Source organism: Aulonocara stuartgranti (assembly GCF_965226115.1).
Source record: "Aulonocara stuartgranti genome assembly, chromosome: 7".
Taxonomy (NCBI): Eukaryota; Metazoa; Chordata; class Actinopteri; order Cichliformes; family Cichlidae; genus Aulonocara; species Aulonocara stuartgranti.
Window position 1 is genome coordinate 3,186,268 of NC_138945.1, and position 22,259 is coordinate 3,208,526.

Consider the following 22,259-nt stretch of genomic DNA (forward strand, 5'->3'; position numbering starts at 1 on the left):
TACTCAAACACCAGAACATGCGATGAAACCAACACGTAGTGCAGCCCAGTGTTGGTAAATGGATTTTCTACTCTTAATCACCTCAACCTGACTCATTCACAAATTCACACAAGTACTTTTTTCTATGTCTAAGACTCACATTCACCCTCCAATTAATCCTTTTAGAGCAGCTTGGCATCCAGCATGTTGTCCAAGGATACTTTGGCATGCGGACTGGAGCAGCCAGTGATCGAACCACCAATTAGTCAATGACCTAAACTACCTCCTGAGCTACAGCCATGCCAGATAGTAATAATAAACTCCCAAACTGCACATGGGTGGACTAAACAGAGACTAAGGTGAGAATAAAATGACCAAAATGCCATGCAAAACAACCGCAAAGAGTCAAAATGTCCAAAATAATGAAATGATCAGAAAGCGAGATGTGGAGAAATGAACAAAAACAAGACAATATAGCAATAAATACTAATTTTAAAAGAAGAAATGATTAAAACGAGACTGGAAACATCCACATAAAGAGGTAAAGTGACTTAAAAGTGAGACAGATATGGCCACAGTGTGGCCAAAGAAAAAGTTACTAGAGTGAGGAAACGACCGGAAAGTGAGGCTGAGGAGCAACAAACCAAATGTGATGCAGAAAATCTATAAAGTGATAAAGACTAAAATAAAATCTGTACACAAACTACTGCGGTGACACTAAATGACCACAAACAAAAACAAAGAGATAAAAAATGGCCTCAGAAATGTGGTCAAAAGTGTCCACCACATGAGCAGGATGACCAAAATGTGAAAACGTACAACCAGAAAGTGATAAATTACAGAGATGTGATGCAATAAGACCAAAAAGGTTAGAATAAAAACAACCACGGAGCAGTGTAGAAACACCCCACAGTGACCCAAAGAATCCACAAAAAGACACACAACTGCAAAATGTGTATATATTTAGGAGAGCAGGACATAATTCATGGTTATAAGGTAGAAAGATCATCCACCTCCACCATGGTTTGGTTTCCACGGAGGGCCAGCAGCATGCAGGGGCCCAGCTTATTTTCAGCCAGAGAGAGGAGGAACTTCTTGGTCTTATAGCAGGAGCCCATCAGGATATGAACCTGGAGGATAGAAGGAAGAGCAGGAGGTGGGTCACGTTACAGTTCAGCAAGACTGTGTCGATGCTTACGTGTGTGCATGTGTGTTCATACACTCACCATACTGGCAAAGAGCTCTCCGTCGTCATCACAGGCCACGCCTCCTGGACTGTAGAGCTGGAACCAGCCATCTTTCCCTGAACGCACGCTGAGCAGGCAGGAGTGGACCTGGAAAGCACACATACAAGGTGACTCTCCTTTCTTAGGCTTAAAGCAGAGATCAACCTGAACACACACACACACACACACACACACACACACACACACACACACACACACACACACACACACACACACACACACACACACACACACACACACACACACACACACACACACACACACACACACACACACACACACACACACACACACACACACACACACACCTCCTGCCGAGGGTCCTCTGCAAACCTCTGAATGACATATTTCAGCTCCCTGTTTAGAGACAGAAATATCAAGACACAAAGGTCAGTTTGTTTGAAAGCTCGAGTTCACCTCATTTATCAGGAGCACGTCTCGGTTACTTACTTTGTGAATTTGGCATGTGCAAGAGCCCTGCAGAGAAGACAGAGATATGTGAGGTGTTACAGCCTTAAATACAGGAACGCATTTTTACATGCAGCGTGACTCAGAGCTGATCTTTATGGCACATCCGTGCCTTTCTGGAAGCTGACATCACGTCTGCACTTTCTCTAACGGTGATGTAAAGCTGCTGACACAGAGGCATGGTGTTACTTTGTGTTGGTGGATACGGTCCACATGCAGAGGGAGTGCAGAGCTCATTAGGACTTTCCCTGCACTTGTACGCATGACTTCTATGAACTGTTTGTTATCAGCGATTCCCAAATTGCGTGCCGAGACACCCTGGTGAGCTGGGAGATGAATCCAGGGATTCTGGGACAACTGTGCATTTTTGTTACGATGCACAACTGCACAGAAAGTCATGAATGAATTACTTGACTCTGTGTGTACTTCGCACTCGTTTCCTCTATAAAAATATGCCACAGGTTCTGATCTGCAGAGTGGATCAGATTCTTGTGAGGAGCCAATGACAACCAGAGACCATCTGTAAAAGATGGAGCAATGCTACTGAACGTCCCCCCCACTGTTGTCATAACACGGAGGGCCATTTTTCTAGGAAAAACCATGTTGGTGCTCATCAGTGCGTCACTGTAAATATACAAGCACAGTAAAAAGAAAGCACAAACTTTCTATTGGAAGATTTTTACATATCGACACTTAATAAATGATCTAATCCTTAACGGGTCTTAAAATTAGGAAAGTACATCCAAGAAAACCTGACATGTTACACTGTGCCAGCATGTATTAAACAAAATCTAATTCAAATGCTTTAGTAATGTAGTAATGTAATCATTTTCTGCAATGTAGCTTTGCAAGCCTGAGCTATGCTGCCATGTTCTTCAGAGAGAAGAGGCGTTCTCCTGCAGGCCTTCCAAAGAAGCCCGACTTATTCAATTAACTGTATTTTAACCTTTTATCTAAGCCTTTGAAGATTGCCTTGGATTTTTTGTCATGAATCTTTCTCACTGTACAACAATGGATTACAGATTGTTTGGAAACGGCCTTATAACCTTTCTGAGATTGATGCACAGCAACTGTTGCTCCTCTAAGATGATGTCTTTCTTCCTTGGCGTTACGTTAACACACACCTGACTGCTCCAGAACTGCAAACTGCCGATGCCTCTGCTTTAATGGAGCCTTAATCAAGTGCATCTGATGTCCTGATACATAAATCCTTACAACTGACAGTCTTTTCTTATAGCCATGACTATAATTAGCTGGTGCACAATAACATGGAATGCACCGAAAGCTCGTGTTTACATATTTGTTAGTTTTTACAGCATAAAACATCCCGTTTCCACCTTATTCAACAGATTTCACAGAGAATGTTTCGTTCTCATCTAAGTCATGTCTGTGACTGCCAGACTGCCACAAACATTCACTTGGCTCAAGGATGAACGATTAGATCTTGGCGGTCAAAGATAAAGGTTGCTGTGACCTCACAAAACATGTTTTGGCTAGCAGTAAAGAATTTCGATGCTGGTCACTGAAAAGTGTCGAGTGGAAAGAAGCGTCACCGGTTAACCAAACAGCTTCCGTTGCTTCGTTTGTCTATCACAGAAGCTTTGGCTGGCAGACCGCGGTGTTTCCAGACGTTTTGAAACGGTGGGAGCACGACTGAAAACACAGCAAGAAGATCCCACAGTGAAGCAGTTCAAATATCATTTAAAAGTATTATTTAAAAAGACTTCATATAGCTATTAAAAAACCCTCTTTGTTCGTGGCATTATTCATGTAGTATGGGATGATAATTATGGAATCATTAACGTGTGAATAACAACTTTTCATGTGTTAATTAGTCCTCTGCATGCATATGCTTCTCACTTTGTACGAGATGACTCACTCTGTCCAAAGCTAAAGGGTTCTGGGGAATATTGTTGCTTTTCCTAATGACGCCTGAAGACATCAGCCAGGTAACAGTGGCGCAGGTGGGTTCCCCAGTTAACGAAACAACAAGTTGTTGTCTAGTTGCCATTAATGAAGCTCGGGATCAGGCAGCCAATTACAAAGACAGCTCTGGGCTACTTATGCCTAACAACAGCGGGCTCGCTGGGGGTAGGAATCCGCCCCCCACCCTAGTCTGCGATCCTTTGGGAAGCACGGTAATGTACCTCACCACGTCAGCAGTGACACCCCCACGGGTCCTCATCAGAAATATGTGCACACCCTGAGAGACAGCGACAGCGCGTCTGTGGGGACTGGCTTGTTTTTGGAACCAGGCTCAAGTGGCCACAACAGGAACTGCAGTTTTTGTTGGGCTTCCGCACAGCTTCACTGTTCAGCCCCAGAGGCACACGTTTGGTTTTAATTGACGTTCCCACAGCAGGAACCCCAAATTCTCTGCTGTTTGGAGCAGTCCCCAGTGCTCTGTGTAGTGCAGCGGTCCCCAACCCCCGGGCCACTGCCCGGGCCGGTCTATGAGTCGTTTGGTACCGGGCCGCGACAGTTGAGGCTCCGGTGTGAAATTGATGGTTTTCAGCGTTTTTATCGTTAACTCGCTTTGCCTGGCTCTTTCCCCTGTTGTAGCTGCGCGTCTTATTTTGAAAGAAATATTTACGCGTTACCATAGCGACCAGAGAGGAGGATGTTACTCTGAATGTCGTTGGCGCATTTTCAGGAGGACGCTGCTAATAAAGTTACACAATTACACAGTGAATTCACTTTTATTATTATATTTACAAAATCCCACAGTTTGTCTCGGTCGTATCGTTTTATTTTGTTGTATTTATCCGTGGCACAAATAAGGTTGGGGACCGCAGGTTCAGTGGCCTCAATGAACACAAGGTGCTTTTTGGTCTTTCATCATTAATAACATAAATGATATTATCCAGCATTCTAACTCATACAATACTTTTTGATAGTTCGACACATTTTTAATAAGAAAAAGACGTTTTTTGGAGATTTTTCTCCAAATCCGAGTTCTGTCCTTTTTTTCTTGGTCATTCAGATTAAGATGAATGAGTGAGTAAATGTGAATATGTGAAAACAGAGGAAAAATGAATGCTCTGGTACGAAAAGGTTTGGTGTCTGAAGGCAAAGTGATGGTGGGTGTTTTCATCAAACTGGATACTAAAGTTGCTTTAATCTGCTGAAATGTGGAAGTGTAGTCTTCACTGTCTAACCATCGCTAATTCCACACATAAAAGAAGTTAAATTCCTTTTTATTAGTCTGTCATTTAGCCCCACTCAGCTAATATGTGTCTGTGTGTTTATGAATGGAGCCTGCTCAAGCCATTGGGTGACATCATGGTGGATTTATCTGGTTTTTTTAAATTTGCATATCCTATTATATTTGCAGCGTGCAACATATGCTACATTATCTATGATGAACACTCACTCTTTAGGGAAGGGGATGGGCTGCAGCAGGCTGGCCAGAGCAGGTCTCCAGTCGTCATAGTCTGACCTACAGTCACAAAGCAAGAACACAGAGTCAGTGTCACCCTGTCAACCCGGAGAAAAATGGTTTTGGCGTGCTACAGCACTGACGCATTAACTCACAGCATCTTGAGGATGAGAGCGAAGCAGCCCAGCACTCGGTCAGCCTGCGCCGGCAGCTGGATGGAGAGCGTGTTGACGGCCGGGCTGACCAGCAGACAGTCGATAAGGTTGGGTTCGCTGTCGCCCCTCGTCGGCCCGCCCTTCCGCTTGGTGTTTGCCGAATTGTTGTTCCGCTCTAGCTCCACCAGGATCTCGCTGGAGTTGACGACGGAGGGAGGAGGAGAGAGCGGCAGGGAGGACGTCGGAGAGGAGATGGGGATGGTTGGAGCCACGGGGTTAGTGGGGGCTGGGGGAGGTGGCTGAGGAGGACTGGGGGTGGTAGAGAGCGGTAGGATGGTGGCAGGAGGTGGCGTTGGGGGTTCGGGCCGCAGCAGGCGTAGCGGCATCGGGGGTTTGCGGTCGTTCTGCTGTTGACAGCCGTTTCGGATTTCCTTCAGGCTGGGGGAGTTGTCCCGACTGCAACGAGCAAGAGAGGAAAACATCGGTCATGCTGGAGAGCGTGCATGAAAAAGCGTAAGCGCAGATGAGAGACGCAGGTGAGGTGCAGCTGGAGGCAGAAGCGATGTTTCCTGGAGTGACAGCTCCTTCGTGGGTTAGTGCTTTGGAAAAAGTGGCTCCTCTCTGGGGTGAACAGCGCTAAAGGGATGGTGATAATGAGCTGAGAGGGCCCGTCAAACCACCAAAGAGTCCAGATGGGAAACACCAGAAAGACACATTTCAAAAAAATAGTTCTAAAATAAATAAAAACCAAGTCCAAAATGCTGATGTTGAATGTTAAATCCACACACCAATGGCTGATGCCACAGCATCCACAAGCACTGAGCTGCATTTAATAAGAAGCAAAACTGGAAACTGTGAATAGTCCTGCAAGAACCCAACAAACCTCAGGTTATTCTTCTTAATAAACATAATCAGCTTATGTATTTAATTACTTTCCATTTATTCTTTTGTATATAATTGCTCATGTATTTCTGTGGCACTCTGGAACATTGCAGATTAGTTTAGGGCTATAAATGGCATAATGTGGTCTGATGATCGAAACAGTTACCGTCTGCTTTCCTGGTAACATCTGCAAATTGGTGTTTGTATCGTTTCCTTCATATTAGTCCTACAAGATGTGGGAAATTACCAGTCATGTGTTTGTCTAATCAATGACAACGTGAAGGCAAACAACAGAATAACCCTTCTGCCGGAACAGCAGCAAAAAGGAGCCTTAGAAGCAATGGTGTAAATACTCTCGATGAATGCTGTGCAGTGAGCTTTCTCTAGTATAAAAAGTGCAAAATGAAAACTCTGAGATGATGCAACAACAAGCGTACAGGCTGAGTGAGAGTTGGAAAGAAGAGAAGGACGAATGTGAAGGTGGTAAGACGAGTAAGCGTTTATTAAATGAGTTCAGGGAAAAGACAAGAAGCAGAAGAAGAAGCAGATACTGTTTGCGTGTGGATATGGGCGTGACTGACCTGTTGATGAACTCCTCATAACAGGAATAAATGGCAGCCAGACACACTGCCACCAGGTTTGGCAGGACACGTGGGTGAGGGCACTGGCCTGTGGGCCCGTGCATGCTGCAAAGCAAACGTGCAGGTCAGAGGACGACTTGCAACTTATCTAAATCCAGTGTGAGTCTAACGATACTCGTCCTCTAAGCTGATGCTAGAGGACTACAGGGAGTGCAGAATTATTAGGCAAGTTGTATTTTTGAGGAATAATTTTATTATTGAACAACAACCATGTTCTCAATGAACCCAAAAAACTCATTAATATCAAAGCTGAATGTTTTTGGAAGTAGTTTTTAGTTTGTTTTTAGTTTTAGCTATTTTAGGGGGATATCTGTGTGTGCAGGTGACTATTACTGTGCAGAATTATTAGGCAACTTAACAAAAACAAATATATACCCATTTCAATTGTTTATTTTTACCAGTGAAACCAATATAACATCTCCACATTCACAAATATACATTTCTGACATTCAAAAACAAAACAAAAACAAATCAGCGACCAATATAGCCACCTTTCTTTGCAAGGACACTCAAAAGCCTGCCATCCATGGATTCTGTCAGTGTTTTGATCTGTTCACCATCAACATTGCGTGCAGCAGCAACCACAGCCTCCCAGACACTGTTCAGAGAGGTGTACTGTTTTCCCTCCTTGTAAATCTCACATTTGATGATGGACCACAGGTTCTCAATGGGGTTCAGATCAGGTGAACAAGGAGGCCATGTCATTAATTTTTCTTCTTTTATACCCTTTCTTGCCAGCCACGCTGTGGAGTACTTGGACGCGTGTGATGGAGCATTGTCCTGCATGAAAATCATGTTTTTCTTGAAGGATGCAGACTTCTTCCTGTACCACTGCTTGAAGAAGGTGTCTTCCAGAAACTGGCAGTAGGACTGGGAGTTGAGCTTGACTCCATCCTCAACCCGAAAAGGCCCCACAAGCTCATCTTTGATGATACCAGCCCAAACCAGTACTCCACCTCCACCTTGCTGGCGTCTGAGTGGGACTGGAGCTCTCTGCCCTTTACCAATCCAGCCACGGGCCCATCCATCTGGCCCATCAAGACTCACTCTCATTTCATCAGTCCATAAAACCTTAGAAAAATCAGTCTTGAGATATTTCTTGGCCCAGTCTTGACGTTTCAGCTTGTGTGTCTTGTTCAGTGGTGGTCGTCTTTCAGCCTTTCTTACCTTGGCCATGTCTCTGAGTATTGCACACCTTGTGCTTTTGGGCACTCCAGTGATGTTGCAGCTCTGAAATATGGCCAAACTGGTGGCAAGTGGCATCTTGGCAGCTGCACGCTTGACTTTTCTCAGTTCATGGGCAGTTATTTTGCGCCTTGGTTTTTCCACACGCTTCTTGCGACCCTGTTGACTATTTTGAATGAAACGCTTGATTGTTCGATGATCACGCTTCAGAAGCTTTGCAATTTTGAGACTGCTGCATCCCTCTGCAAGATATCTCACTATTTTTGACTTTTCTGAGCCTGTCAAGTCCTTCTTTTGACCCATTTTGCCAAAGGAAAGGACGTTGCCTAATAATTATGCACACCTGATATAGGGTGTTGATGTCATTAGACCACACCCCTTCTCATTACAGAGATGCACATCACCTAATATGCTTAGTTGGTAGTAGGCTTTCAAGCCTATACAGCTTGGAGTAAGACAACATGCATGAAGAGGATGATGTGGGCAAAATACTCATTTGCCTAATAATTCTGCACTCCCTGTACATGGTAACTGTGTACGAGCTTTCTGGGGGTACAGCCTCACCTGCACTTAAACAAAACACTGTATACTTGAATTCTTTAGGAATGCCAGTCACTAGTGACCTGTAAAGGATAGCTAGGAATGCTAGTGATTCTACTATGAGTGTAGCGGGCTACACCTGTCACGCTGGAGATGATAAGGACAAGACAATGACGGTGTTAGCTCAGAAATGCTACCGATTTGGCTCAAAATACTAGTCGGCAGTTCCAGGAAGTGTAGAGGTTGGTAAAAGTGAGTGGCTTGTCTCACGCAGTGAGGAGAAAGGTCATGCTGGCCTGTTACTTTGAACTGCTGGCCTACTTTGGTTTTCACACAGATTCAGTTCCTCCTTGCGTACGGGAAATATCTGCAGTGTGCTGCATTTTATCCAACAGCCTTTGGCTTCAAATTATATTCACTTCCTCTTGGATTGTGAATCATTCAAATAAAAAACTAATGTGCTACTTATGTGTTATTATATTGTCTATTGAGATTTCAAAGAGCTTGTAGAGTTGGTGCCCAGTTCCTACCACGAGGACAAGTGGACAAGAAACACACACCTCACACACACTCAGTGTCATCAAACTCGATGTTATATTATTGATAAAATAAATAATAATAAATAAATAACTGTCCAAGTGTTCAGGCAAATTACAATCTGATGGTTTGGCAACATTTTTCTCTTTTTCTTAAAACTTTCATCTCAATAAAGCTCAGCTGAACACACGGCCTCTCTCAGGCTCGCCGTAGCCTTATTTCTGGTTTCCAGTAGACTGGTCTGGCTTTGGTCTGCGCAGCATGTTTACCCAGTATTGAAGGCAATGCCCCAAAAACGTTTTTCCCCCTTTTTAAACATCCTGCCATCCTAACCGCGAGCTACAGCTGTGGCCTCCAGAGCAATTAAATCCCACCTCACTGCATCTTTAAATAGAGGCTGTAGTCTGAAGTTATTGAGTCACGGATTACAGATTTATAGCAGCACATGCTCACCTGTGAATAAACTTCTTGACCACCTCCATTCCACCGTTGAGCTCATTAAGAGCCAGGATGTACTCCTGAGTGAAGAGACGCAGACGAGGGCACTTCCCGAAATCCTGTCAGCAACAGCCAAAAGCAGAGTTAGGAATATATCATCCAAAATACAAAATTGAATGATGAATAAAGGATATGCAGAAATAAAAACTTTTCTTATTCTCATTAGCTACTGCATACACGTTTATTAAAGACAACTAGAATTTAGGTTTCTCTATGAGAGCCACTGACAGATGAGACTCACACTGATTACATCTCTCGTGCTCTTTCTACTTAATCACCATTTCTATCTATTAAGTTGCTGCTCATGAACCAAGGGCTTGTACAGGACTTTATGGACACTTGTGGGAACTTTACATGGCAATTCATTCATTCATGCTTTTTAAATTCTCACAGAACTGAAGACAGCAGACGGATTTAAACTCTCTCATTGAGCAAAATGCGCATCGTCATGGGCTACGTGGAACCAGTAAAGATTTTTACAGCAGATCTATCGTTGCTGGGAATCACTGGTCTTGCAAAATCTTCTGCTTCCTAAAAAATTACTTTAAGAATTCTAAAATAAGAAGAAGATAAAAACGGCGCTGTGCAGAAAAGCGGTACTGGACTCAGCCGATCTCACCATGTTGTGTTTGAGGATTCTCTGAACCACAGGAGTGAACACTTCGATCACAACGCTCGACCGCGGTCGCTCCCGACAGTGCTGCAACACACGAGATCGACGGGCGTCAACAAGGAAGCGCTTTTAATTATTTGCAATATTTACGACAGAAGAAACGTGTTCAGCATCCGATGCACAAGAGCTCACCTTACAGAAGAACTCGCACAGATCAGGTGGAGGGTGGTTGTTTTCCAGAAGAGGAGCGATGGCCTGCACAAACACACATGTACACACACAAACGCACACATACAGGTGACTATTTCCATATCATATCTCTTATTTACACAGGCCCAGAGCCAGCATGCTGTCAGGTGAAGGAGCTGTGTGAAAACAGGCCACAGGTGAGCTACACAAACATTGCAATTTCCCTAAGCATCAAGCTCCCCCTGCTCTGCCCAGTTACCACCGCGTGGGTATCGACCGCCACGGTCGAAAACACACAAATAAAAAAAATCTAGCATAAAGAGAGACACGGGGACAATCTATATTCTTCAGTCTAACGAGCAAAGCAACTGAAGCTTGTTAACGATTAATAAACTTGTTAAATATCAGTTTAGTGCACAGTGACAGCAAACTTACCACGATGATGTTTTCATGATCCTGAGGACTGAGGTTTGAGTTCTGCAAAGGAAAAAATCAAAAATAAGGAAGAACTAATTATGAGTACGGAGTTAACAATACGTCTAACGATGGAAGCTCTCCACCTTAAAGGAAACGACATCATCACAGCAATGTCACGCAACACGAGTGAGTGTGCTACCTCAGCCAGCAGGGTGGAGATGATGTGCAGTGGAGCTTGGTGGATGGATTCATCCTGCAGCGGTGAGGTCAGAGCCATGTCCACCAGCGCTCTGATCTCCTTTAGCGCCACGTCCCAGCGACTTGGGTTGTTTAGGACCTTGCGATACTTGTAGATCTTTTTCTGCAGGAGAAACGATGCGATGAACAGCTGAGCACCGGCCCAAAGGCCGCAGGACTGCACATGACACATCAGGGTGCTGCGTTTGTGTCTGTTTGCACAGGTATTTGCCTTTGGAGGGGCCCAGGAAAACTGCTTGTGTACAATGCTCCAACAAAGAAAAAACAGCCACATAGCTCGATGATGTAGCTGAGTGACAGCTGAGTTTAGCACAGACAACAGAGCAGCGAATGCTTTTTATCGTTTTTAATGTTCAGTTTAACTTCAGCTTTTTCTATATTTGAACTTCGCTCTTCTGCAACTTATTGACCCACTAAAGCACAAGCGACACCAACCCACAGATGGTTGTTTGTGCCACTGTTGGTGACAACAAACAGCTACTACATGTTGGCGAAGGTGCGCGAGGCTGTCCGCAGGCAAATACTTATGCAAATGGATACAAATCCAAGACCGTAAATCCACCTTTAGACAAAAGGAACCGCAAAGATATGCAAAGAAAGAAAAAAACTAAGCTCACACACAAAAAATACACAGAAAGAAAACAACTGTGGAAAGACACAGACCGCAAAGAGAGACAGAACAGCTACAAAGAGACAAAAAGTTCCTCATAGTTGGATGGAGCCAAGAAAAAAAAAGGAAAAAATGTACAAAACACCTAAAAAAAAGCCAAATAAACGTATGACAATGATAAGCAAAGCAGACACAAATCATTAGGAAATAATATAAAAGTGGTTTTTGTCTCGTTGGTCCTCCTTTGTCACAGTTTCCTCCGTGTTTGTGTTGGACTTTTATTTTAAAGGTGTCCCAGGAAACGTGTGTGTCACACACTAACCTGAAACATTTGTACAGTGCAGAAGTCATTGCAAGTACTAAGGCATACTTCCTTGTACAGCTTTATTTAGCTCTGTGAGCACAGCATGGATTCAGACCTGACAGGTTTAGAGGTCTGGTCCTCATAAAGGTCCATGAAGTGCTATAAAATGCTGTGTGGGGTTGGGGAAAGGTGTGCAATAATAAACATCCATTTCTGATGTTTTGAGATGATAATTCTGCAGTAAATGTCACCGTGTGTGGTAATCTTTACAAAGTGGAGGACAGGGTGAAGGCTGCAGCTTTAATGAGGCTGAAGAAATGATTGAATTCATAGTTAAAGAAAGAAAAAACAGTGACCTTACCTTCCACTGCAGGGAGTGAAACCACTGGTCCCTCAAGTAGCTGTTTGCAGCCTGCAAACACACACACACACACACACACACACACACACACACACACACACACACACACACACACACACACACACACACACACACACACACACACACACACACACACACACACACACACACGCAAAATGTCAAATGATTTCGAGTATATCCTGAGACAAACTTTTGCTGCTGTGCAAAAAGTCACAAGTTCACCTTTTAGCCAGCATTAAATGACCAGATCTACAGTTTTATTAAAGACTCCTGCGCTGTGAAGAAGAGAAACAGATTTAATGCACCCATGAAAGCAAACCTGATGGTCAGAGAGCTGCTAAAACAATATCAAAAACTTGCAGTGCTGCAACTGTCAGATGCACAGTTAATAATAACAACCACTCTGTGCATCTGCCAAGAAATCTCTAAGTAATCAAAGTAATTGTAATCTTAGTAATCTAGTCTAATTTAAAGTCTTTTAACTAGAATAAAAATGTAATAACTGGACATGTCGGACTTCCTGATAAAGTTGATGGCGTCCACAGTGAGACCGTTCCACTCGTGTCTTTAGAAACAGAGCCGTGGCTTCAAATCGCAAATATTTTGCTTGGTGATATCGTCTCAGTGGAAGGACACCAAATATGGATGTTTTATTAAATAAATTAAAATACTCTCATCTCGTGCACCCCCATCGTGACACATCGCACAAACTCACATTAAACCAGCTCAACTGACAAACCTCCAACAAATACGACACAAAGAATCGTCGCCTAAGCTGTTATCCCTGATGGTCATTAATTGCTGTATTATCAGAAACTGATTGCATGTTATTTCCAACCCCATTCCATCGCAGTCTGATATCACAGATTGATATATTGACTCTGTCTTATGGCAACACTTATGGCAGGTTTTAGCAACAGTGTTGACAGCCTGACAATCTCATTTAACAGGAAATACATAACTGCAGTGAGATAACTTTATCTTATTGGATAAAATAGATATTGACAAAAAAGTCAAAGGAAAAAAAGGTGATAAATACTCAGGATATCACGAAACGTTGAAACGCCGCCGTGCTTGCAGCAGCTTAACGTGAACGCGGATGAGCTCCGGCGTTGGATTCATCTCTACGCGTTTAGAAAGAGTTCAAACCTTTTTTAGGTATTCGACTTACACAATGTGCCGACCCAACCCATGAGCGACTGTTACGACATTATTACTTCAAACTACTTTGTTAATTTGCGCAGCGCTATCATGCTGTGTGCTACACAAACTGCCTTTGTGGTTGTTCCTGGTACAGTACGTACCAGGAACAACCACAACCACATACAACCGTGTGTGCGGTTGTATGTTTAGACAAACATACAACCGCACACACAACCAGAAATCAAAAAGATCACGCACAGAAACACTGCATGCAGCGCAACATGACCACAAAGAGATGCTAAACAACAGTTTCTGTGCAGTGAAACAGCTAGGCTTTCAGTTTGTTGATTTTGTATTAAAAGCAGATGTTGGGGCAAGTCAAGTACTAGAGTACTTAAATATAGTAAAGTACAGTACAATTACAGCCTTTGGTGCTCATGAGTACCTGCCTGCTTCAGCTTAACCTACAATATAGCGTCAGGTTGGGGTTTCTAGTCATCAACTTGACCTTCAAATCTACCATCCATCCACTAAACACTAAATGCACGTCAGTGTTCTTTACATAGCTGAAGATTTATTCCAGGTTTGCCAGCGTTCCACGACCAGCAAAGCTTCAAAGTGGGAGCATCGGGCGGTGGTCCAAAGAAGGCCAGCAGGCACAAGCAAACACAGCTGAAGAGGCTGACATTCACTGTTGACCCCCAGCACCAATCATAGGCCGAGCTGTGTATCCAAGGTAATTGGGCTAATGGGTAACGGTACTAAATGTGCCCCCTGAGCGGCTCTGGTTAATGCTGAAATGAAATTTTCTCAGAGTTCAGCAGGTACATGGAGCAACAGGCCAAAGACAGGACCTTGTGTTGTCCCAAGCCAAAGCAGACAGACAAGCTTTAATAAGTTAAAGATCGAGGTAAATTCAGACTGCGTAAAACCGTAAAAATACTCATTTAACAATGCTACAAACAAAACAGCATTTACACAATTATCTGCAATTATTTAACCTTTTGTCACATTCCAGCTGTTCATAGAAATACTTGCTAATAATGAAACTAAATAAATGAAAATCAATGTGACGGGCGCAAACAGAGTGATGCTATTCCAGCTTTAAACATGGCCGCCTAATAAGAAGAAGGATCAATGACCTGATGATAATTTTTACCGTTCTGTTGTGTAACAACAACAGTGACCAGAGCACAGAGCAGAGAGTCTTGATCCAATTATCCACTGGACGCCACATAAGCCACCTCTAAATGTGGCTGCTGCCCACAGAGGTGTCGGCTCCCAGGTTTGTTCCACTGTAGCTGGTCTGGAGTCACCGGTGTCGCTTTGTAGTCATTTAGTGAAGTAAGCGTTGTATTGATGTACAACTGTGATCAAGTTTAAACTTAACCTTTAAATAAGGATCTGTAGTAGGATAGGGCAGATCAGATTTGACAAGCTGACGCAACCAGATGTGGAAAGTGTGTTTTGACCGTGAGTTCCTGGAATGTGCAAATCAACCACAATGTTTTGATCTAGTTTCAGAAACTGTCTAGTTACAGATACGCTCCGAAGGAGACAAAGAGTTACGTTTTCATGAGACTTCAGCTGCACGGAGGACTTTGCTCTTAGTAATTTACTAATTGTGCTGAACACAAGAGGCTAAAATTATTAGAGCAACAATCAGTGCAACACTGAAAACATCCACTAACCTCTCTGGACAGCATTAACATTTGTGAGAACAGTTTTCTACATTTTCATTCTGTTGTCTTTGTTTTTAAAGTATTTATAAAGTTTGCAGCGCTTTTGCTGTTTGAAACCTATTTAAATATACACTCTGTACGTTTTTAAGACATGTCAGGTCGGTAACTTGTTGTTAAGTCTGGTTAAATGTTTAGTTAGAAATATGAAGTGTATATCTACATGCTGACAACATCAACCTTGTTTCCAAATGTTAAGTCTTTTTCTCACTTTTTGACCAACAAATCGTTCGGCCGACCTCGGAGCCCTCGGTGTGACGGATCGTTAACACGACCCTGCTCACAGCTCACACATGCTACCAAAAACATAACCTCCCTGGCGGAGGCGAAAATAGTCGTAATAATGATAATGAATTACCTGCAGCAGGACGGTGCCACCAGGGAAGCTGAGCTGCACGCAGTACTTTGGGGCATTGTCCCAAGAGAGGAGCTGCAGGTCCTCTATGGAGCTGTAGGGCAATGATGTCTCCATGTAACCGGTGGGCTGGGGAGGAGAGAGGGAAAGAGCAAGAGGATATTAGTCTGCCACTGTCTAACATTTACAGCACATATTGTATATTTAAACAAAGCAGGAGGAGAAAAAGGCATTTATTTTTTACTGGCAGTCAGCTGGAAAGACAAAAAGAAACATATCCCAGGCTAACCTGCCCTGGGTAAACACGAGGCCAAACAAAACCTCCAAATACAGCCGAGTGGTAAATGCTGTGAAAACAGTACACAGAGTAATCTTTATCAGCTGTGGTGACATTTGATTTAGTTCCAAGTAAACATTCACCGAATGCAAGAGCAAAGTGGAAAATCAATTTAGCAAAAGCCATTAATCACGCAAATACACAAACATCAGCCAGAAAGACACGACGGCGGAGCTTTAACTCAACGCGCATGCAGGAAAAGGCCCTTTGGTGCGATGGCAGAGCTCTGATCGCAGTCTCATCGCAGTGCACACGAGTAACACGCCACAACCCGTTTGCTAGTCTCAAAATGATTACAGAAACGCTGACAAATGACCACAAGTTTCCGGACTCAGGAACAGAAGAGTCTTCAGAGAAAGGGAGGCGGGGGAAGCCAAGCAGATAAAAATAACGAGGCTGAGAGAAAGCCACAAGGAAACCGAGCCTGTATATCTTCTAACCCGCAGGAGGAGCTTGAAGAGAAATGTTTAATGCCACTCTAAAATAAGACGAGTGTCGGCCAGCACTGCAGAAACAGCAGCAAATGAATCATCAGCTGATTTCCCAGACGCCGGCGTCACTGCGTGATTTTCGACCAATTATTGTCGATGGCAAGATTAACTGTATATCCACACAAATGGCCCGAGTGGACATCATCTGTAGTGGCTTTCTCTGCATAGCTCTGCTGGAATTATCGTCCTTATTTTGCTTTTCATTTTTCTGAGGCCATTTCCCTTCAGAAACTTTGGAAAACACAGAGTGGAGAGGCAACATTTTCTCTCAGGGCGGCAGAGCGAGTGTGAAAAGTTTCACTGGGAGCAACTTCGTCACACACACAGGACGTCCCGCTCTGAAAGCCATTTCTGTAATCTGTGAAACTGTACAGATTGAGTTTTTATGCCAGTGGTTAAACACAGATAACACATTACAACTTCCATTTTGGCTTTCTCGCGGTGACTTGATTGCAAAACACCGGGTTTGCAAAAACGTCATGAAGTTTGGCATCTAAAGAGAGAAGTGACTAAAGTGTGGTAGCTGACCTGCTTTATTTGGCGTGTTGCTGACTGAGAATGAAACTGGGAAAGAACCACAGCTGATCTGCTCCGTCAGACGTAGGTTTAATAATGCAGTAACCAGGTCTATGTATCAGTAGTAACAATGTAAATACAGTAGCACACATGTAGCTGCCCACCTGACTGAGACGGGCTAAAGTTAAGGACACCCCCTCCTTTTTTTCCTGTTTATTGTATTAATAACATAAAAGTGCAGGCGGGCAGATACAGGAAGCTTAACTCGAGCCACATTTTCTTCTTTTAAAGCACAAATAATGCAGCAGTTAAACTATTCAACCATAACTGAGAAACGCCACATAAACAGACATCGTTGGTGGGCAGCAGAAGCATTATTCATTTCATTTCAGCGCTCACTGGAAGAGTAAATCTACACGTTTCAGTTCAGGCCTCTGCGAGCGCCACATCTGCCCCTCAGATAATGTTTCTGATGAAATCCCAGGAAAATCTGCTCTTATCTGATTACAATAGCACATGCTTTGGTATCAGTGTGCTCGTAACAACTTGTGACAAAGAAGCCTTTTCCGGATGTCATCAACCTCCCTGTAGTCATCTTTAGGCCTTTTTTTGTCATCCTTTGATTTTCAGGTGAATTTGAACCATACGCCCAGGCCACTGTGAGACCTCCCATGATGCTCTGAGCGCTTTCAATCCGCCCCTCGTTCTTTTACAAAGCACTACTGCGTGCCGTCGTCTGGCTCCTCTGTTCTCTTTCCTGCTTTGGTTCCAGTACAGGATCTTCCCGCCTGTTCATTTGGGTTCTGTCTCCAGTTGAAGTCTTTAAAGCACCTAAGGACGAGCGCTGCAGTGAACAGGCACAGTCTAAATAAAACGGACTGAATGAGCTGAACATGTGTAGCTTTGTGGCGTTTGCCTTTGCAGCTGTGTTTTCACTCTTTCTGTACGTGGGGCCTCTCGCTCTCTTTTTTTAGTGTTCCAGAGACATTTGTTAACAGTGACTTTAAAAGTATACAAGGCCCATCCTTCCATGACTCCACTGCATCTTCTTCCCTGCGTGTGCTTCCACACAGATAAACAGCACGTCTGCAGCTCCAGTAAACACAAACACATCTGAGCAGCTACACGAGAGCAGCAGCAGCAGACGCCTGGCGTCCCTCTGCAGCCCGCTCGGGCAGACAGGTGGTTCTCGTCCATCTCTCTCTATAGAGCAAACAAACAGCTCCGCCAACCCCACCCTCTGTGAAGAACGTACATGCTATTCCTTTATTTACACCTCCCTCCACGACCGATGGGTGAGCTGGCTTCTCGGTGTAACCCCGCCTCCCCGCACACAGGATACCTGTTGTGCGCCTGCACCCGTGCGGGATTTTCATTACAGACGACGTCCACGGCAAATATTGATTCTGGGCAAGATGTCTCATTTCCTCGGAAGAGTAAACCTCAGCCCCTGCCTCTGTCCATCCCTCCGCCTCTCCGTCTGCATGTCTCAAAGCTGCCAAATAGTGTTTGCGGTGGTTTTTTGCACGCACATGACACACTAACAAGATGAACTGCAACATTAAGAGGAGAATATGAAGCCGGGAGCTAAAGGAGACGATAAATGCATTTCTGAATAGGCAGAGGGAGAGCAGAACGGAGACAAACAGAGGAGACTTCAATTTTCTGATAACCGGCCGAGGTTACCATAGATACTCCTTCCTGCACAAGAGCGAGCACTGATTGCCTCTCTCTACCCTTTCCTCTCCCTCTCCTCCTCTTTCTTTTTTACATCTTATTCCCAAACCTCTCCTTTTCTTTTTTTTTGGCTTATTCTGTCTCTTTCTGTTGTGCTTCTCATCACGGAGAAGGGCTGGAGGAGGCTACGGCTCCTCATCTCCTCTCCGCTCTGCTGCGTTGCTATAGAAACAAGAGGATGGAGATGTATGTTATGTTTTTTTGTTTCCAGGGAGAAGCAGACAGCGAGCAGTGATGGAAGGAGAACGGAGGAAATAAGACACAAAGAAAGAGACCGTGACGCATGAACTATATTTTACAGTAAAACGTTCGGCTCATCTGTGCTGATCACCTCTGCATCACTGGCAGGATTATGGACAGATTTCCATTCAAAACCACCAAAATGTAAATCAGTAGACTTTAAACACCATTTGTAGCGATGCGCCCGTTTATTGGCTGACCATTGGTATCTGCTTTTGTCTTGTTTACAGCCATCAACAAATAAGTAAACAAGATGACATCACCGTGGCAGCGGTCGATGTTGATCTGTTGTCTCCCATCGGTTTTGGCATCCAGTTCCTTGAGTTGGCGATGTTGAATCTGTCCTCATTTAAAAAGACTCCTGATCACGAAAAACAATTTGAACGGGAACTGGAGCAAACGGGTGTTTGGGGCCGAGAACGAGCAGAAAGGGATGTTTGAAGTGTCGCTCCAAACAAGACAAAAAGACAACAGTCGAAACCTCCCCATCAGCACTGGGAAAGGAGGTGGAGGAGAAGTTAAAACCGGGAACAAAGATCGTTTTTCTCTCCAAAGATTTTTCCAGAAAGTCTTCTGTGCCGATGTATCATCGAAAACCAGAACGATCATACTTTTGCATTTCAATCCACGGCACCCGCTCGAGGTTACAAAACCAAGGCGGTGCACGACTGCGTGGCTCAAAGGAGACCAAAGTGTGGCTTGTGACGGCGGATGTGGCGTCACTTTTGCCATGTGGCACTGTTCAGGAGTGCGGCAACGTCAGGTACAAGCTCTGCTGTAACAGCTGGCTATCGGCCACATTTTTACATCCCTAAAAATGTAACACTGTGGATATGAAATGATGCTCGCTCATGTGAAGAACCACATCTCTTTCCCACATTTCGGTAGCGAGGCGTGGGTACATGCATGCGAGTACCAGGTAAGGAGGTGCTTTGCTCTCTTATATGACGACGTCATTAAATAACACATGATCTCAGTTTCTCCTCTGCAAGTATCCGTGCCAGCTCAAGTAAAGGCTCGAGTTAGCATGGAAGCGTTGGCTTTTCTGTGCATGCAACAGTATACATAAGCACAGGGTGTGGGGCGTGCCTCCTCCTTTACCTTTCAGGTGTGGTGTGACCTTGTGTCAGCATTTGTAAACCCTGACTCAGTCCTCTACAGCCCTGACAGCTCGTCGATACACTGAGTAGAGTTTGCAAAGCGCCGCATGAAGGAGGAGTTTTCTGTTTTTTTTTAAACGGCGTGAATGATGAGTCAAAGCAGGAAGCGCATCAGCAGCCAGAGAGAAAGACAAAGAAAGAGAAACCGGAGGAGGGTGACAGAGGAAGTTGCGGGCGACTCAAACAGCTGACTGAACGGGTGTGAGGAGTCACCTGGCAGGTGTTTCACAGGCCAATGACAAAGGCCAGAGCACTGTAGCACATTCACCCCTGGAAGAACTATGAAAGCTAATGTGAGTCGTCAGCCTGAGCAAATTAAATCCACAACTCAACAGGATATTAATACGTAACTTTATATGTAACCATTTATTTTAAAAATGGAAATTATTTGCTCTTCTCAAAGGAAAAATTCTAGATAAAAACCTCAGATGCAAATTTAACGTCGACTAACATTATTTTTCCACACATCTACTTCCTGTTTTACTCCTTTTACTTCCTCATCCAGCGATACTTCCTTCCTTCCTTTCCCCCCTTCCTTCTCATGCTTCTACTTCCTTAAGCTTATTTCTCGCTTCCGTCCTTCAACTCTTTTTTCAGTTCTCCTCACCTTTTGGTATTTTCCTCCCCTTTTAGTCCACAAATCCTCATGTTTTTCATTTGACATATTTCCTATTCATGCCCCCATCCTCTCACCATTTCCCCAATTTACTTCCTTCTCTTGTGTCTTGTTTCCCAACTTGTTTCCCCTTTCCTTGTTTTCATTTCCTAAAGCCTTCCCCGTCTCTTAGTTCCTTCACAAAGCCCTCTTCCTACACTTCCTTCACTTAACATCTCATTCTTTACTTTCTCTTTGCTTTCTTTTCTTTCCAACTTCATCCATCTTTAATTTCTCCTCCCTGACTGAATACTTTTGTCCACTTCCTTTTACCTCGACCACCTTTTTCTTTTACAACTCTCCTTCAACATCCTCCACTGCTCCTTTCTCTCTGCCTTCATTTACGACACAATACATTTTTTCCAGATTTCATTCTCATCGGTTATTCATTTACTTTCTAATCCTTCTTCCTTTTCCTTCCTCTGCTTCCTCTTACTTTTTCTCTTCACTGGATTGGAACCATTTCACCTACTTTCACCACCTCCTTTTGACTCCTTTACCTTCTCCTCCCTCTCCCTCACACCTTCCTCTTTTCACTTCATGTTTCTGCTGTTCCACGTAAGTCATATCACTGAGCGTACTGACAACAGATGAGGACAAACAGAGGATATAATGACGCAGGATGTCAGATATGTCACCGTATCTAGAAACACTGAGGAAACTGAGAGAAGTCTGGTTGGAGAAACTTTATTGGCGTCTTGCAGTCAACACCATTTGGTGCACTACACACACTGACAACCGCAGCCCTCCTGCTGGAGACAGATAGCAAGAGGAAAAGCAGGCTTTGGAGGGCTGCACATTTCTTCCTGTTCCTGTCATCGTGCAAACATTACCCTTTCACATCCTGTGTTCCTGCGTGCTCTTATTTACCAATAACAGCCTTTCCCGAGCAGATGGACGTTCAGCGGCGACCCAGATTTGAGGGGCGGCTACGGTAACGGAGAGACCCCCGCTCAGCGTGACCAGCAGGTTGATCACACGCTAACATAAACATGTCACGTGTTCTGTTTAAGGGCTTAGTCACACAGCAGAACTCGTGCAAAGCTGCTCGACTCAAAGCATTAGAGTCACTTCCCTCAACGATAAGCCGCTGCACTTCTCCATTTGCGAAGGAACGAGCAAACCGCAGCTCGTAAACACACCCGCGGCGCACTGTCAACAAGCCGGCCGGCCGGGCCGCCCCAGCGTTTGGTGCGCTGCGGCTTGACACGGTTCCAAGAAACGTTTAGAGTCAAGGAGCGCTTCGGCCTCGCTACAGCAGGAAATGAGGAACCCCTCCAGCAAAGACTTAACGCGGGACGGTGCATGTGGGGGAACAGTGTGTGCACACAGCAGCACCAAACTCACTGAAGGTGTTAATATTTACACGTGTAGCTTAACGCTGCACTTGATTAATGCAACTCGCAGTGTTGCAGCAGAAAGAAGAGCAGAGCTTTGCATGTGCAGGACTGAGGACGGAGACAGAGGGACGTCCACTTCCTGCTTCCAGCATCAAGACGAATCGCATTTAACAAACATGACTGATTCAAGTCGTCATAAATCTTCATCATTTATGTTAATTGTTTTATTTATATAGCAACAAATCCTGGTATTACATTAGAT

The 22,259-nt window shown here is 44.2% G+C and overlaps 1 protein-coding gene across 4 annotated transcripts in view; it reads right to left on the reverse strand.

Annotated features, from left to right (window-relative positions):
- Window positions 1-22,259, reverse strand: part of cmip (c-Maf inducing protein) — a 51,580-nt gene that overhangs the window by 7,418 nt on the left and 21,903 nt on the right. For all 4 annotated transcript variants that reach the window (XM_082540906.1, XM_082540904.1, XM_082540907.1 and 1 more), the window contains exons 2-15: window positions 15,525-15,650; window positions 12,264-12,314; window positions 10,930-11,091; window positions 10,749-10,790; window positions 10,317-10,379; window positions 10,131-10,211; window positions 9,467-9,570; window positions 6,692-6,796; window positions 5,229-5,684; window positions 5,068-5,133; window positions 1,677-1,703; window positions 1,535-1,583; window positions 1,206-1,313; window positions 993-1,109 (exon numbers count right to left, since the gene is read on the reverse strand). In XM_082540906.1, coding sequence (XP_082397032.1) covers window positions 993-1,109; window positions 1,206-1,313; window positions 1,535-1,583; window positions 1,677-1,703; window positions 5,068-5,133; window positions 5,229-5,684; window positions 6,692-6,796; window positions 9,467-9,570; window positions 10,131-10,211; window positions 10,317-10,379; window positions 10,749-10,790; window positions 10,930-11,091; window positions 12,264-12,314; window positions 15,525-15,650 — 1,557 coding nt within the window. The remainder of the gene's footprint in view (window positions 1-992; window positions 1,110-1,205; window positions 1,314-1,534; window positions 1,584-1,676; window positions 1,704-5,067; window positions 5,134-5,228; window positions 5,685-6,691; window positions 6,797-9,466; window positions 9,571-10,130; window positions 10,212-10,316; window positions 10,380-10,748; window positions 10,791-10,929; window positions 11,092-12,263; window positions 12,315-15,524; window positions 15,651-22,259) is intronic.